Source organism: Saccopteryx leptura, chromosome 7 (assembly GCF_036850995.1).
Source record: "Saccopteryx leptura isolate mSacLep1 chromosome 7, mSacLep1_pri_phased_curated, whole genome shotgun sequence".
NCBI lineage: Eukaryota > Metazoa > Chordata > Mammalia > Chiroptera > Emballonuridae > Saccopteryx > Saccopteryx leptura.
The window spans coordinates 103,702,722-103,718,219 of record NC_089509.1 but is presented as its reverse complement, the minus strand read 5'-3'; the positions used below and the strand labels follow the sequence as shown (position 1 = coordinate 103,718,219).

The 15,498-nt window shown below is 49.3% G+C and overlaps 1 protein-coding gene and 1 long non-coding RNA gene across 4 annotated transcripts; one reads left to right on the top strand and one right to left on the bottom strand.

Moving 5' to 3' along the window:
* Positions 1-1,084: 1,084 nt before the first annotated feature.
* On the top strand, positions 1,085-9,165 carry LOC136378303 (uncharacterized). Its single transcript, XR_010746601.1, has 2 exons — positions 1,085-1,201; positions 7,460-9,165. It is a non-coding gene; the product is annotated as an uncharacterized lncRNA (long non-coding RNA).
* Positions 8,915-14,840, bottom strand: RETREG2 (reticulophagy regulator family member 2). Of its 3 annotated transcripts, XM_066345052.1 has the most exons (10): positions 14,047-14,840; positions 13,687-13,793; positions 12,927-12,957; positions 12,433-12,568; positions 11,994-12,078; positions 11,556-11,699; positions 11,315-11,409; positions 11,052-11,187; positions 10,104-10,414; positions 8,915-9,998 (listed from the first exon to the last, which is right to left on the bottom strand). In XM_066345052.1, exons 1-10 carry the CDS (start codon positions 14,316-14,318, stop codon positions 9,774-9,776), a joined length of 1,542 nt encoding a protein of 513 aa, XP_066201149.1. In that variant the 5' UTR covers positions 14,319-14,840; the 3' UTR covers positions 8,915-9,773. The 3 variants fall into 3 exon arrangements, with proteins under 3 accessions (XP_066201149.1, XP_066201148.1, XP_066201150.1); XM_066345051.1 differs by having other exon boundaries at positions 8,915-10,414; positions 14,047-14,839; XM_066345053.1 differs by lacking the exons at positions 13,687-13,793; positions 14,047-14,840 and having other exon boundaries at positions 8,915-10,414; positions 12,433-12,480; positions 12,927-12,944.
* Between the last annotated feature and the right edge of the window lie 658 nt (positions 14,841-15,498).

The following is a 15,498-nucleotide window of genomic DNA, read 5'->3' as shown; positions in this document are numbered from 1 at the left end:
CAAGCTCTAGTTTTTGTTTTTTGTTTCAAATAGAAAATTTCTGATTTGTATTCATCTTCAATTTCATGAAATAGATTGAAATTCTGATGCAGAGATATGAATTTTAATGTCCTGTCCCTAATTCTACATGTTTAAAGTGCCTTTGAATTAGAAAAAACATTTTTGTAATAAAAGCTTACTTTGTCCATTGACATTTCCCCTCTTCTTGAAGTCTGTGGAATGCAGTGATGCTTTCTAAACAATTACCTTTGTGTGTGCAAAATTTTAATGTAGCTCTATGTCATTTATAAATGACTTAGAATTTAGATTTTTCTAATGTTGGAAGAATAATTATCTCAACTAAAGTTCTATTTTGGTCCTTTAAAATATGAAGATATGTGGGAATACTAGACTACAGAAAAACAGTACTGTAATTACACTCAGCTGTGTAACTTTGGACAAGTGATTTTACCTGAGTCTCAATTTTCTCATCTGTAAATTGGAGAGGGGGAATGGGTTCCTACATCAAAGCATAATGGTGAAGATTACATAAAAGGATACATGTAAAGTACTTAGATCTCGAACTTATTAGTTATTTAACTGTGTATATTATTATTACTAAATATGTTCATTTCCCATGTGTTGATACATTGTCCGTTTTTTTTTGTTAGTTTTTACTTTCAATGTGTAGATTGTCAGTTCAAATCCTTTAATGTAAATTCTAGATAAGCTTGATGTGGTGGTTTTAAAGTATATCCAAAAATTCTTTGCTACTTTTCATTTCAAGGATGTAGGCTGGACTCAGTGACTTTCGTCTAACAATATGGTGGAAGTGACAGATTGTGACTTTTTATTTTCTTGTTGATTTTAGAGAGAGAGAGGAAGGAGGAGAGAGAAACATTGACCCGTTGTTTCACTTATTTATGCATTCATTGATTGACCCTTGTATGAAATCTGGCCGGGATCAAACCTAAAACCTTGGCATATTGGGACAGCAGTCCAACCAAATGAGCTACCTGGCGAGGACCCAGAGTGTGACTTTTAACAATAGGTTATAAAAAGCATTGTGGCTTCCTTCTTGCTCTCTCTTGGATCACTTGCTCTAGGGAAAGTTGGTGTCATGTCCTGATTTCACTGAAGCAGCTACAGGAAGAAATTAGTGTGCTCAGGAACTGAGGTCTTTTGCCCACAGCAAGTGAGGAATTGAGTCTTCTAGCTATCTGTGAGTATGCCATTTTGGAGCAGGTCCTATAGCCCTAGTTGAGCCTTCAGATGACTGTAGCTAGCCAGCTCTGGCTGACATTGTCATTACAATCTTGTGGGAGACCTTGAAACAGAACCACCCAGCTAAGCTGCTCCCAGATTTCTAATCCTTAGAAATAGTGTGGCCGCCCTGGCCGGTTGGCTCAGCGGTAGAGCGTCGGCCTAGCGTGCGGAGGACCCGGGTTCGATTCCCGGCCAGGGCACATAGGAGAAGCGCCCATTTGCTTCTCCACCCCTCCGCCGCGCCTTCCTCTCTGTCTCTCTCTTCCCCTCCCGCAGCCAAGGCTCCATTGGAGCAAAGATGGCCCGGGCGCTGGGGATGGCTCTGTGGCCTCTGCCCCAGGCGCTAGAGTGGCTCTGGTCGCAACATGGCGACGCCCAGGAGGGTCGCAACATGGCAACGCCCAGGATGGGTAGAGCATCGCCCCCTGGTGGACAGAGCATCGCCCCTGGTGGGCGTGCCGGGTGGATCCCGGTCGGGCGCATGCGGGAGTCTGTCTGACTGTCTCTCCCTGTTTCCAGCTTCAGAAAAATGAAAAAAAAAAAAAAAAAAAAAAAAAAAAAGAAATAGTGTGGCCCTGGCTGGCTGGTTAAGTGGTAGAGCGTCTGCCCAGTATGTGGATGTCCTGGGCTTGATTCCTAGTCAGGGCACACAGGAGAAGTGACCATCTGTTCTCCACTCCTCTCCCTCCCCCTTCTCCCTCTCTCTCTCTCTCTCTCTCTCTCTCTCTCTCTCTCTCTCTCTCTCTCTCTCTCCCTCCTACAGCCATGGCTCAATTAGTTCAAGCGTGTTGGCTCTGGGCACTGAGGATGGTTCTGTGGAGCCTCCACCTCAGGTCCTAAAATAGCTCAATTGCCAATCAACAGTCTTTCGTGGGCAGAGCATCCCCAGTAGGGGCTTTCTGGGTGGATCCTCTTAGGGGTGCACGTGGAGTCTGTCTCTCTGTCTCCCTTCTTCTCACTTAAAAAAAATATAAAACAAATAGCGTGAGATAATGTTTGTTGTTTAGAATGCTAGGTTTTGGAGTAGTTTATGTAGAAATAGATAATCAATACACTTTGATATTGACACTTAAAAATATATATATATATATGACACATTCAGAAATGTGTACAAGTCAATGAATTTTTATGTATTGAACACTCCCACAAAACCAGCACCCAGATCAAGAGATAAAACAGTGCTCGCCTGACCTGTGGTGGCACAGTGGATAAAGCGTCGACCTGGAAATACTGAGGTCGCCAGTTTGAAACCTTGGGCTTGCCTGGTCAAGGCACATATGGGAGTTGATGCTTCCAGCTCCTCCCCCCTTCTCTCTCTCTGTCTCTCTCTCCTCTTTCTCCCGCTCTGCCTCTCCCTCTCCCTCTCTCTCTCCGGTCTAAAAAAAATGAATAAACAGGCCCTGGCCGGTTGGTTCAGTGGTGGAGCGTCGGCCTGGCGTGCAGAGGTCCTGGGTTCGATTCCCGGCCAGGGCACACAGGAGAAGCGCCCATTTGCTTCTCCACCCCTCCCCCTCTCCTTCCTCTCTGTCTCTCTCTTCCCCTCCCCCAGCCAGGGCTCCATTGGAGCAAAGATGGCCCGGTCGCTGGGGATGGCTCTGTGGCCTCTGCCTCAGGCGCTAGAGTGGCTCTGGTCGTGACATGGCTACGCCCCAGAGGGGCGGAGCATAGCCCCCTGGTGGGCAGAGCATCGCCCCTGGTGGGCGTGCCGGGTGGATCCCGGTCGGGCGCATGCGGGAGTCTGTCTGACTGTCTCTCCCCGTTTCCAGCTTCAGAAAAATACAAAAAAAAAAAAAAGAATAAATAAAAATAAATAAAAAAAAAAGAAAAAGATAAAACATTACCAGCCCCCAGAAGACCCTTCCAGTCACTGCTTCCCTGCCCCCAAGGGTAGCCACTATCCTGACTTCCAACAATATAAATGCACTTTATGTAAATGTAGTCATATATCATCATGTATTTTTTTATGTCTAGTTTCTTTTACTCATTTTATTTATGAGGCTCACCCATATTTTTGTGTTAATTATAGGTTGTTCATTCTGTTTAGTTACCTGAACGTACTACAATGTATTTATCCACTGCACAGACTTGTGTTACACTTACCATGTGTATTTCTTCTCAACATTTTGCTACATTCTCTTTATCATTTTCTCTCTCCACACACACACCATATATTCATATACTCATTCTTGTTTATTTACATTTCCAAACTATTTCATACAATTTGCAGAGAACATAATCTTTTACATCTAAAATATTCTGGGCCTGACCTGTGGTGGCGCAGTGGATAAAGCGTTGACCTGGAAATGCTGAGGTCGCCGGTTCAAAACCCTGGGCTTGCCTGACCTGTGGTGGCGCAGTGGATAAAGCGTCAACCTGGAAATGCTGAGGTCGCCAGTTCGAAACCCTGGGCTTGCCTGGTCACGGCACATATGGGAGTTGATGCTTCCTGCTCCTTCCCCCCTTCTCTCTCTCCCTCTCTCTCTCCTTTCTAAAAAAAAAAAAAAAAAAAAAAAAAAAAAAAAAACCCTGGGCTTGCCTGGTCAAGGCACATATGGGAGTTGATGCTTCCAGCTCCTCCCCACCTTCTCTCTCTCTGTCTCTCCTCTCTTTCTCTCTCTCTGTCTCTCCCTCTCCTCTCTAAAATTAAATAAAAAATTTTAAAAAAATTAAAAAAAATATTCTGAATATGTATCCTAAAAATACTTTCTTATATAATTAAAGTGAAATGATAAAAATCAAGACATTTGATCTTGATATATCTTTTTTATAATATACATTTGATATTCAAAGTTTACTAGTTGTTCTAATAGTACCCTTTAGAGTAACTTTTTTTTTCCTACCCAGGATACAATACAAGGTTGGATTTATTGTTCTGTCTCTTTGGTCTCTTTTTTTTTTTTTTTTTTTTTTTGTATTTTTCTAAAGTTGGAAACGGGGAGGCAGTCAGACAGACTCTCGCATGCACCCGTCCGGGATCCACCCGGCATGCCCACTAGGGGGCGATGCTCTGCCCATCCAGGGTGTTGCTCTGTTGCAACCAGAGCCACTCTAGCGCCTGAGGCAGAAGCCATGGAGCCATCCCCAGCGCCCGGGCCATCTTTGCTCCAATGGAGCCTTGGCTGTGGGAGGGGAAGAGAGAGACAGAGAGGAAGGAGAGGGGGAGGGGTGGAGAAGCAGATGGGTGCTTCTCCTGTGTGCCCTGGCCGGGAATCGAACCCGGGACTCCTGCACGCCAGGCTGATGCTCTACCACTGAGCCAACCGGCCAGGGCCTTGGTCTCCTTTTTAATCTTAAATAGTTTCTCAATTTTTCATTATCTTTTGTGAAATTGATATTTTTGGAGTCAACTCACTTTTTATATTTAAAAAGTAAAACCGCAGACTTTTAAAACCTTATTCCATTTCTGTAGAGTCACATTTTTTAAGCAAGCACTAATACATATAATTGAATTTTTAAAAAGATTTTATCAATTTTACCAAGAGAGGAGAGAGACGGATGGGGAGCATGAAGTATCAACTCAAAGTTGCTGCATTTTAGTTGTTCATTGATTGATTGCTTGTCATATGTGCCTTGACTGGGCAAGCTGAGGGTTTCAAACCAGTGATCTCAGTGTTCCAGGTCAATGCTCTATCCACTGCCCAACCACAGGCCAGGCTATAAATTTTCTTAATGAAAATAGTCAATTCTAAATAACTGGGTCAAAATTATTTTTGAAATATTGTAATAATGCAATCATAGGAGATCAAGTTGGTTGGGCAATTTTACCTTAAACTCAGAAAAGCCTTTAGCTTCAAAATCATCAAATACGAATCTCCAAATTGATATCATTTTCATGGCCTTAAACCTAGTCCAGACACCATGAAATTACATGTTTGTCTGTGGGTTATTTTAAGTTAGCTACCATCCACTCTAGAACAATAACAAATGAAGGCAAGATATCTATTGTTAATAGGTATGTACCAACCACCCAAGTCTATTTACATTGGCTGCTTCAATAGTTAGGACTCCAGTACACCAGTTCAGTTTAGTCCAACATCCATTTATTGAACATCTACTATGTTATATGTTCCAGGCTAAATTCTGGGAATATTCAGAGATTAAGACATAGTCCCTTCCCTCAACAGTAAGCAATAGAGTAGAAGCTGTACATATATACATGTACCTATATATCCCATATACTATACTTATATAGAGAGAATGAAGATCAATGTGATATGTGGAAAAATAAAGGTATACTGAGAGAGTACTAGGAGAGCAAGACTGATACGAGGGGCAGGTGACATGGGACATCAGGGAAGGCTTCATGGATAAGGAATGGCTCGAAGTACATCTTAAAAGACAAGGGAAGTGTTTTGCAAACAGAGGGTTCCAGTGTGTGCGTGTGTAGAGCAGGGTGAGGGAGGGCTGCATAGGTGAACAGAGGGCAAGATGTTCAGCGCTGAATGCTATAGTGTAAAGAACAAACCAGGGCAGGGGCAGAGCGCAGGCTTCTTAACCGCATAGGGAGCTTGGGTGATGTTGGAGGAGAGCCTTTGATTAATATGGAATAGCAGAAAGGTCATCAAATTAGTATTTTTAAATAACATAGCCATTTTGGGGGGCATGAATTTTGGTGGTGGACAAGAGTGTAGGCAGGGAAACTGTCACTCACAGTGGGCCAGATGAAAGATAAAGAGGGTGTGACTCAGAGCTGTCATGGAGATGACAGAATTAAGAAATAATTTGAACATCAAATTAGCAGCAACTGGTGATTAACTGGGTGTGGGATGAAGAATTTAGCCTTCATAGTTGGTGGTGCTAGCAAGCAAGATGGCAAATACAGAGAAAGTCTGTCTGTGTAGGGAGGTGTGTGTGTGTGTGTGTGGAGGGGAGTGCTCAGCGGAAAGAGGGTGTGTTCAGTTTGGGTGCTGAGCAGTAGGTATCCATGGAACATTCAAGTGAAGATGCCTAACTGGAAGTTCTGGGAAAGGATTTAGAAGTCATCAGCAATATAAGTGGAAACTAGATGCGTGAACACATGAAACTGCCCAGGCAGAGTACAAAGAAAAATGAGCCAGTGACAGACCCAATGAAAACAACAACAAAAAGCAGTATTTAAGGGAGTGGGTGGAGCAAGTCCAAGGAGACTTTAGTTGGACACCAAAAGCAAAACAACATGGTGATACATTTGTCCTTCCATGAAGGAATTTTTAGAATCTCTGTATTTGATCTTTTGTTCTTATAAAGATCATTTAAATCGGCCCTGGACGGTTGGCTCAGTGGTGGAGCATCGGCCTGGCGTGCAGAAGTCCCGGGTTCGATTCCTGACCAGGGCACACAGGAGAAGCGCCCATCTGCTTCTCCACCCCTCCCCCTCTCCTTCCTCTCTCTCTCTTCCCCTCCCGCAGCCCCATTGGAGCAAAGATGGCCCGGGCGCTGGGGATGGCTCCTTGGCCTCTGCCCCAGGCGCTGGAGTGGCTCTGGTCGCAAAAGAGCGACGCCCTAGAGGGGCAGAGCATCGCCCCCTGGTGGGCAGAGCTTCACCCCCTGGTGGGCGTGCCCGGTGGATCCCAGTCGGGCGCATGCGGGAGTCTGTCTGACTGTCTCTCCCCGTTTCCAGCTTCAGAAAAATACAAAAAAAAAAAAAAGATCATTTAAATCTAGTTTTGCAAAATCTCTTGACCAGAAAAACAAATTCTGCCTAGCACTATTAATCAATCTCTTCTCAAAGATTTAATTTCTGCCCTCTTAAGTTCTACAGATCACCCTTCAAAATCTGTAGGCAGCTTATGTGACTCAATTCAGGCCTCTCCTCTTGGCTTAAACACCCTCAGTTCCTTTACCAGTTCCCTATGGGATGATTTTCAGCCTTCACCTCTGGAGATCCTCTCTTATGAACACTGCTGCTTGTCAAGTTGTCCACAAGTGTAGCAAGCCGTCCTTTGGCAATATTCTAACTTGTGCACAGTATGCTATGGTTACTATTGTATCTTCCTTGCTTGGGAGACAGTATTTCCAGTAATGTAGCCTAAAATTAAATTGTATTACACTGTTAGCTATTTGAATGTATAGTTAACTTAAGTGTACTGCCCTGCCCGCAATAAAAACATAACCATCTCTTCTTCCCCCAGCTTGTACTTCTGCTACTGATTTTTATTTAGCCTAATAGTAGGTTTCACATTTTGCTCATTTTTTTTTCACTCATATGAAAGCTTTCTTGTCTCTTTCATCTCAGGGCAGGAAATGGCCTGGACATCTAACAACAACAGAAAAAATTGTTGCCCTGGCTGGATTGCTTAGTTGTTTAGAGCATCATCTCAAAGCACAGATTGCTGGTTCAATCCCCAATCAGGGCACAGACAGGAACAGTTCGATGTTCCTGTCTCTCTCCCTCTCACTGAAATCAATAAATAAATTTAAAAAATAAATTGTAGAAAAACATGTAGCAACCATCAGACCAGGGTAAATGTCAAGAATGGATCCTCATGGAACCTCAAACCTATGGTCAATGTTTTGATCCAACTACAGGCTTCTGGCTCCATCCTCAAACTTCAAATTTAACATGAAAATGGATAAGGTGGGGTATATGGCAGCCAGTGTCTTTCTGATAGGTTGATTTTTTAAATTGCTTTTTTGTTGATTAGAAGTTTTTCCTATTTTCTTCTGGAATCTCTAGATGATCAAGTTTATATTCCTTCACTGGAAATGGACAGGGACTCAATCAATCCTGATTTTCTCTCAGGCAAGTGTGAAACAAATGGAAAGGAAAAATTTCTCAAAGCTTAGGAGAGATGTAACACAGAAGTCACCCTCAAAGAAGTCAGATAACACTGCCACACGTTAGGTACCTCCAGCTGAAGACTGAGGATGTGAGCTCCTAGAGGAGAACATCTGCTCAGCTCTGGGCTTTCTGTGACATCGTGCTCCCCAGAGGGCAAGGACCACCACATCCGCTCTTTGTGAAGTTGAGGTATTAGATTGGTTCTCTAGTTTTCAGCCCTCCAGTATCTTTCCATTTGTGCCTATTTATGGGTGGGGGCTTCCTGTTCCAGTGTGACTGCTGGAGCCAGACTGCTTGGGTTTGGATCCTGGCTCCACTACTTACTAGGGCTGTGGCCTTCCAGAACATCAGCCTGTCTGTAAAATGGAGCAACAGTACATATCTTAGGGTTGTGAGGAGAAAAAGTGAAAAGTATCAATCATTTTTAGAGTACCGAGCACTCATTACACATTCAATTAGTGTTCGATGTTATTTCTTTAGTGTTGCCGGCCTGAAACCAGTTTGGACACAGGTATAGGCCCGGTTGTTTGGTTCCCCCAGGACAGCTCAGAGCTGAGCCAGTTAGTTACCGGCCTGTAGATGGGCAAGAACTTTTTAAGAAGACAATGTTAAGGTTGTAGGAAACATAGCAGAAACAAATGTTATGGTCCCAAATTTCTATTGATTGGGAAGACGAGGCAATTTCCTCCTGCATACACTTTATTCACACATGCTAAGTCTCACTGAACATATGACACTACCAGGGGAGGTGGCTTGGGTTCTCAGGGTAATCCTTGCTTCTGGCCTTATTCTGCACCAAGTAATAAACAACCAGGAGCAAGATTGGGGCCAAGGCGGTAAGGGGTGAGGATGGGACAGAGCAGTGTGTGGCAGGCAGCTCACAGTGAGGCAGGCAGGCAGCAACAGCAGTTCTGGCCAATCAACATTTTATTTTTCCAGTCAACACCAGCACAGATGTTCCTGTCCACTTTCTGACCCTGGTAGGGGGTCCCACCACACTTGAACTGCCCAGGGTCCAGAGGAGCAGGTCTCCTTACTCCTCCCTGGGATAGTATGAAAGCACCTCCTCCCAAGACAGAGCTCCTGCGCACTAACACAGTGCTGGTGCATGTGCTGTGGGATCCCTGCTCTGCTCCATCATGAAAGGCTGCAACGAACTAGGCCAATGGTTCAGTGGAGGTTCCACGGGCAACCATGACCTAAGAGCTCAACTACTAGTCTGACCCGCCCCCCCAGGGTTAGTCTATACCTCCCGGACAGGAGCCTCCCTAAAGTTTAGCCAGGGGAAGAAGAGCTGGCAGAGTGGGGATTGAGCTGCTAAGGACAGGACACAGCAGGGAAATAAAGCAGAGAGGAACACAGGACAGAAGAGAAAAATAATAAAGTGCCTGAACTAAACAACCAAGTGGGACACAAAGACAGAGCAGCACAGGTCCCTGAGGATAAGAGAAAAAAGAAAGGGACAGACAGACCAGCAGGGTTTGGGGCAGACTGGAATGAGAATAGAGATGAGGCAGGGAGGCAAGTGCAGGCTGGGGGAAGGATTTCCCTAGCTCTGTTCACATCCACTAACCCAAATGTAACATTATTTACAAACTTAAAACCAATCCCAGGCCCTGGAGCAGGCCCGGGACAGCAGGCAGGCAGTAGGCAGAGGGTGGGCTAGCTACCATCCGACAGCCAGCTTCCTTACATACTACCCCTCGTAGAGCAACAGGGAAAGGATGGAACAGCGACCACCTACTGTGCCTGCGATTCTTTCCATGGCTCATGGCTCGGCCATGGACTGCGCCTCTTGGTCTGACTGTAACAGAGGAGGGGGGTTGGGCCCTAAGGATGGAGGGGGTGGAGCATCAGGAGGCTCTGGGGATGTCTCTGGCCCCAACCCCAGCTCTGCATTCAGCTGCTCCAGCTCCCCCTGATCCAGCAACTCAAAGTCCTCAGTGGTGAGTGCCTCTTCTTCCTCAGGGGCAGGCAGGGGCTGGGGTGAGTCCTGGGGAAGAGGTGGGGGCACCGAGAGGGAAGGGGCTGGGTCACTTTCAGCAAGGCAAAGTAGGGGGGGCAGGGTGCTCGAGGGAGTGGTGGGATTACCACTCACTGCCTCTGGGCTCGGTGTCTCCACTGGTCCTCCAGGGGAGAGCCTCACTTCATCTGTGGGAGAGCCTGCCCCATTGAAGTGCGTGTTCACAAAGTGAAGGGGGGACGAGAGCCGAAGCAAGGTTTCCTTGGCTGCTGCATCTTCCTCCTCCTCCTCCTCCTCCTCCTCCTCTGAGTCCAGGCCTTGCCTTGCGAGGGCCTGCGGGGGGCCCAGCAGGTCTTCTGGAGGGGCCAACTCTGTCTCCTCTCCCTCCCCCAGCTCCCGGCTCAGAGCTTCCTCTGGCTCACTTGGCAGGCTCTGCTGGTCCAAATCTGTGCAGAAAACAAGAGGGTCAGGAATGGGCCTGCTGTTCTGAATGCCCGCATAGGCTATAAGTTCAAAAACAAAAACTCAGTACATAGAGTGCTGGATTGGGCCTAAGGTGTTAAGGTCTTTCAGGAGCTTAAGAGTAGAATTACAGGCCCTGGCCGGTTGGCTCAGCGGCAGAGCGTCGGCCTGGCGTGCGGGGGACCCGGGTTCGATTCCCGGCCAGGGCACAAAGGAGAAGCGCCCATTTGCTTCTCCACCCCGCCCCCTCCTTCCTCTCTGTCTCTCTCTTCCCCTCCCACAGCCAAGGCTCCATTGGAGCAAAGATGGCCCGGGCGCTGGCTCCTTGGCCTCTGCCCCAGGCGCTAGAGTGGCTCTGGTCGCAGCAGAGCGACGCCCCGGAGGGGCAGAGCATCGCCCCTGGTGGGCGTGCCAGGTGGATCCCGGTCGGGCGCATGCGGGAGTCTGTCTGACTGTCTCTCCCCGTTTCCAGCTTCAGAAAAAAAAGAAAAAAAAAAGAAAAAAAAAGAGTAGAATTACAGGGTCAGTTCACCAATATTTATGGGGCAACAATCAGAGAGCAAAGCTAGTATCTCACAACAGGGAACAGGAAGATCGGGAAGGTCAAATGGGTTCCCATACCCTCCGAGACATCAGTTAGTTGTGGAGTTGTGGCCCGGGATACTGAGAAGCCACCACTCTCCAAGATAGATGCCTCCTCATCTGACAGCTCTGAGTCTGTAATGGCCAAAGCCAGGGCTGTTTTCTTCACATCCACCTGCAGGAGAACCAGGATGAACACAATAGATGAGGTGATAAGAGAACTAATTTTCTAGGAGCACCCCCTAACCAACTCCCATTCCCCCCAGCCTTCTACTTGACCCCCCATCTCCCTTGGACCTCACCACCGGGGAGAAGCCAGCCAGCTCTGCCTCGCTTTCGCTCTCTGTCTCAGCCAGTGGCTCATCGCCTTCAGGGGGTGCGTTCTTCCCTTGCCGCTCTAGAGGGGTAAGAGCAGCAGGGTACTCGCCAAGCCAGGACAGTAGTGGGGGACAAACATGGCCAAGGGACTGGAGATTATCGATAAATTCTAGGGTGTTTCAGGAGCCGTAAGCCAAGCCCCGCCCGGTTACAGGAGCCCCTTACTCCTCTTGTCGTGTTTGTGATGCAGGCTGTCAGCTTCGGCCTTCATGCTGTAGTCCAGCTGCATGAGCAGGGGCTCCAGGCGAGTATACATCCTCTGGATCAGCTCATGATAAACCACCAGGGGCCACAGCAGGATACTCAGCACTAGGGGACAGAACAGCGACTCAGAGCTCCCTATGCTTATTTCCTGAAGGCCCTTGTTCCACTGGTCCCTGAACAGCAAGTCCTTTCCTGAGGCTGTATCGGCCTCTTCCCTCTGTATCCTCTGCCCTCCTCCCAGGCGACTCTTCCACTGTTGCTAATACTCCCAGTATCCCTCGGGGATCTCTGCGAATGGGTAACTGAGCGAGGGAGAGCGCACAGGCGTCCCTTTAGGTCAGTTCAGGGAAAGAAGACAAGGAGAGGGCTTTGGGAAGGGCAAGGTTAGACCCTACTCACAGACAATGTAGGAAATCATAATCCCTGGAACATAGTGTCCCAGCACAGCCAACATAGCACAGCCGGAGCAGACTCGAGCACAGAACTGCAGAGAAGAGCACAGAGTCTAAGAACTTGGGCGGAAGTAGTATACATCCCACTCACTTGGGTAAGAAATTACTGCTCAGCAGGTGAAAGGAGAAGTATGCCCTCTGGGAATGTGGTGATCCAGTCTAGTCAAAGGATGCCCAACACCACCAGTTTGGGAACTTTGCAATTGATACTACCAAACACCTAAAAGTCAAACAGCTGTGCCTTGGCAGGAAATAGTGTCAGAACACCAGCGTATTCTCCGAGTGAGAAGAAGGCACCAGGTCTCTTCCTCCAGTGTCCAAACACTCCTCCCCACCCCCTTTTCCCCACAGTGCAGGGAATTGCTGTACCACATGGGGGAGGTTACCTGAGCTGGATTCTGCCTCTTGTACTGCAGCAGCTCCTGCAGATGAATCTGGAAGGTGAGCCAGCTCTCAGCCAGGTATCTGCACAACTCGGGCACACTCAGCAGGTGCGGCCGGGCGCCTGACCCCGCACCCTCACTGGGGAGACATGACATGACCCCTAGAGGCCTCAGACACCAGCTTCTTAGGCACTCAGATTCCTCTGAGAATGCCAATTGAGATCTTCAGTCTAAGGAAATGGACAACCCTACCTCCCAAAAAGAGGCTGTCCTGGTCTAGGGAAACAAAGCCCAGAGCTCCCAACCCTATGCCCCAAAAGAAGCGGGCACGCAAACACCTACACAGGAACCTAGGACCAAGCTAATCATCAGTCCGTTCACTCTGTGGGGGGTTCTGTGCCTACAGAAGCTGCAGTGTTGCCCTGTGCCATGGTGACACTGGCACCAAAGCAAGACAGGACTTGGGCATTTGTCTTCAAGAGGTGGCCTGCACTCACCTGTCCGAGTGTGGCTCCTCTGGGGTTGATGCTATAGAGAGAGGAGGGGACACGTTACTGAGCAGTATGGGCTTTGGGAGACACTCCCCAAGGCAGACAGAGCTGCCCCTCTTACGCAGTCCCAGAGGACTTTCTTCGGATGCCAACTGCAGGAAACAGCAGGTTGTGTTGTTTGAATGTGTCCCCCTTTTGTAGTCTTTACCCTTTCAAACACAGGAACTATGTCTATTCATGTTTATGTCCCAAGCAACTTGCACACAGCTTGGTATCTAGTTGCTCCAAGAAGCAACTAGATACGAATTATGTTGTTGTACGAATATCAATATAAAAAAATAAAAACGAAACAGTGAGAGCTAACATTTATATAATTCCTATTGCATGTGAAGGTCTACCACATGCACGTAACATGTATTAACTCACTTATTCTCCACCTCCTGATAAAGTTCTACCATCTCCTACTTTATAGATCAGAAAATGGAGGCAAACACAGATTGAGTGGATCTTAGATTACACACACGGTAAATGGCTGAGTAGACAATGGAACCCAGGCAATCTGGCCGCAGAGTCCACAGTCTTATCTATTATATTCACAGCAACACCAATCTGAGACAGGAGGAATGCCCATTCCCGAACTGGGGGCGCGGGGTGCCCGGGAGGCAGGTGGCCCGCGGTGTGCGCACCGCCTCCGCCACCCGGCCACCAGCGGGTCACCCCGGCAAGCGCACAATGGGGCTCGCGAAATGAAGGAAGTGACACTCACCTGAGACGTCGGGGAGGAAGCGAGGCTGCCACAGATCCAGCAGAAAATAGGCCAGAAGTGAGACGCTCAGGAGGAAGATGGGCCGAAGGGACGACGAAGACAGCAACCTTCGGGAGAGACAGGCCCCTGCGCGGTGAGCGGGTGCGAGCGGCTCCCGCAGCCATCGCAGGAGGCGGAAACGGCCACCTCCGGGCCTAACCCGAGACCCGGAGACGGAGGCACGGGCGCCCCCGGCGGAAAGCAAGTCTCCGGGCGCCGGGGGGTGGGCCAGTCCCCAGGGCCGGCGTCGCCCCGAGAGGTCAGGTCTGGGCCGGCCCCTCCCGCCCGCCGCCCGGCCCGCCCCTTCCTCCGCGCCGTTACCAGAAGAGGCCGTTGAGCGCGGCCGCCGTGACCAAGCTGTGCAGCGGCTTCTCCCACACCAACAGCCGCTGCGCGGCGGCCAGCACGGCCTCCCAGCCGCGGAGCCGCAGCCACAGCGCCGTGGCCAGGCGCCCCACCGCCTCGGCCGCGGCCGCCTCGTCCTCCGCCTCGCTGGCGGCCTCACCCATGCCCACGCTCAGAGCCAGGCCGAAGCTCAGGCCCGGCCCCGGGCCCCCAGCCGCGCCGGTGTTACCCCCGCCGCCGCTCGCCATAGCCCCGCCGCAGCCGCCGCCCGAGCCCGCGGGGAGCCAGGGCTGCGCGGCCGCCGCCGGGGGCGCGTCAGGCGGAAGGGGGCGCACGCCGCGGAGAGAGCCGCCGAGGCCGCCGCCGGGCAACACGTGATGGCGGAGTGTCGGGCTTGTCACGTGATGCGCCCTAACCGCCTGGGTAGGGCGGCCCGCGCATGCGCGCAGGGGCACGGGTGACCCGGTTCCTACAGTGCTCTGTTCAACTGCTGGAGTCGTGACCCCTGGTTGGGGACTAAATGTTGTCTCTTTCCTCCTGACCGAAGGCCTGTAGCTCCGTGTTTCGCCACCCCAGCCCGTTTTCTTTTCCCGGTGTAGGCAGGGCGGCTAGGGAGTCTGGCGCTGGCCAGCTATTCCCGCTGTGATGTCGGTCGAAGAGGCAGGAAAGGGGGTTTCCAGATGCCTCCTCTCCTCGGTGGGATCCGCTTCTGCTCTGGCCAGGCGGCGGCTGTCCCATTACTCAACCCTCGACGTACTGGTCTTCCCAGTTTCCTCTTCACGGCGGTAAATAAACACCAGCGTGTGACGCGACGGACTGACTCAATAACAGCTTCACCTACTGAGAAGAGTTGTTTACTCCCTGTCTATGTAAACATTCCCGCCCCCACACAGAGGAGCTCCTTCCAGTCCCCTGCTCGAATCAGGAGTTTAGTAGGGTCTGGGTTGAATTTAAAAATAAAATCCTTTTTAAGTGTTGTTTATTCTTTGGAGACATGTTAACACCATTTATTGAGGCTTACAACGTACCGGACGTTTTATTGTCCCTTGAATCGATCTCTGCAATTACCCTACAAAATAGGTATTTAGGTTTTTTTTGTTTTGTTCTTTTGGTGACAGTGAGAGACAGAGGGACAGACAGGAAGGGAGAGAGATGAGAAGCATCAATTCTTGGTTGTGGCACCTTAGTTGTTCATTGATTGCTTTTTCATATGTACCTTGACACCCCCCCCCCCCCCCAGCTACAGCAGAGCAAGTGACCCCTTGCTCAAGCCAGCGACTTTGGCCTCAAACCAGCGACCACGGGGTCATGTCTATGATCCCACGCTCAAGCTGGTGAGCCCTGCTCAAGTTGGTGACCTCGGGTTTTGAACCTGGGCCCTCTGTCCCAGTCTGAAGCTCCATCCACTGCGCCACCACCTGATCAGGC

Coding starts and splice junctions, on each gene's coding strand:
- RETREG2 (XM_066345051.1), bottom strand. CDS start 14,318: ATGGCGAGCGGCGGCGGGGGTAACACCGGCGCGGCTGGGGGCCCGGGG. Junction 12,569..12,926: donor GAGGAGCCACACTCGGACAG/GTGAGTGCAGGC, acceptor ATGTCTCCCCAG/TGAGGGTGCGGGGTCAGGCG. Junction 11,410..11,555: donor TCACAAACACGACAAGAGGA/GTAAGGGGCTCC, acceptor TTACCCCTCTAG/AGCGGCAAGGGAAGAACGCA.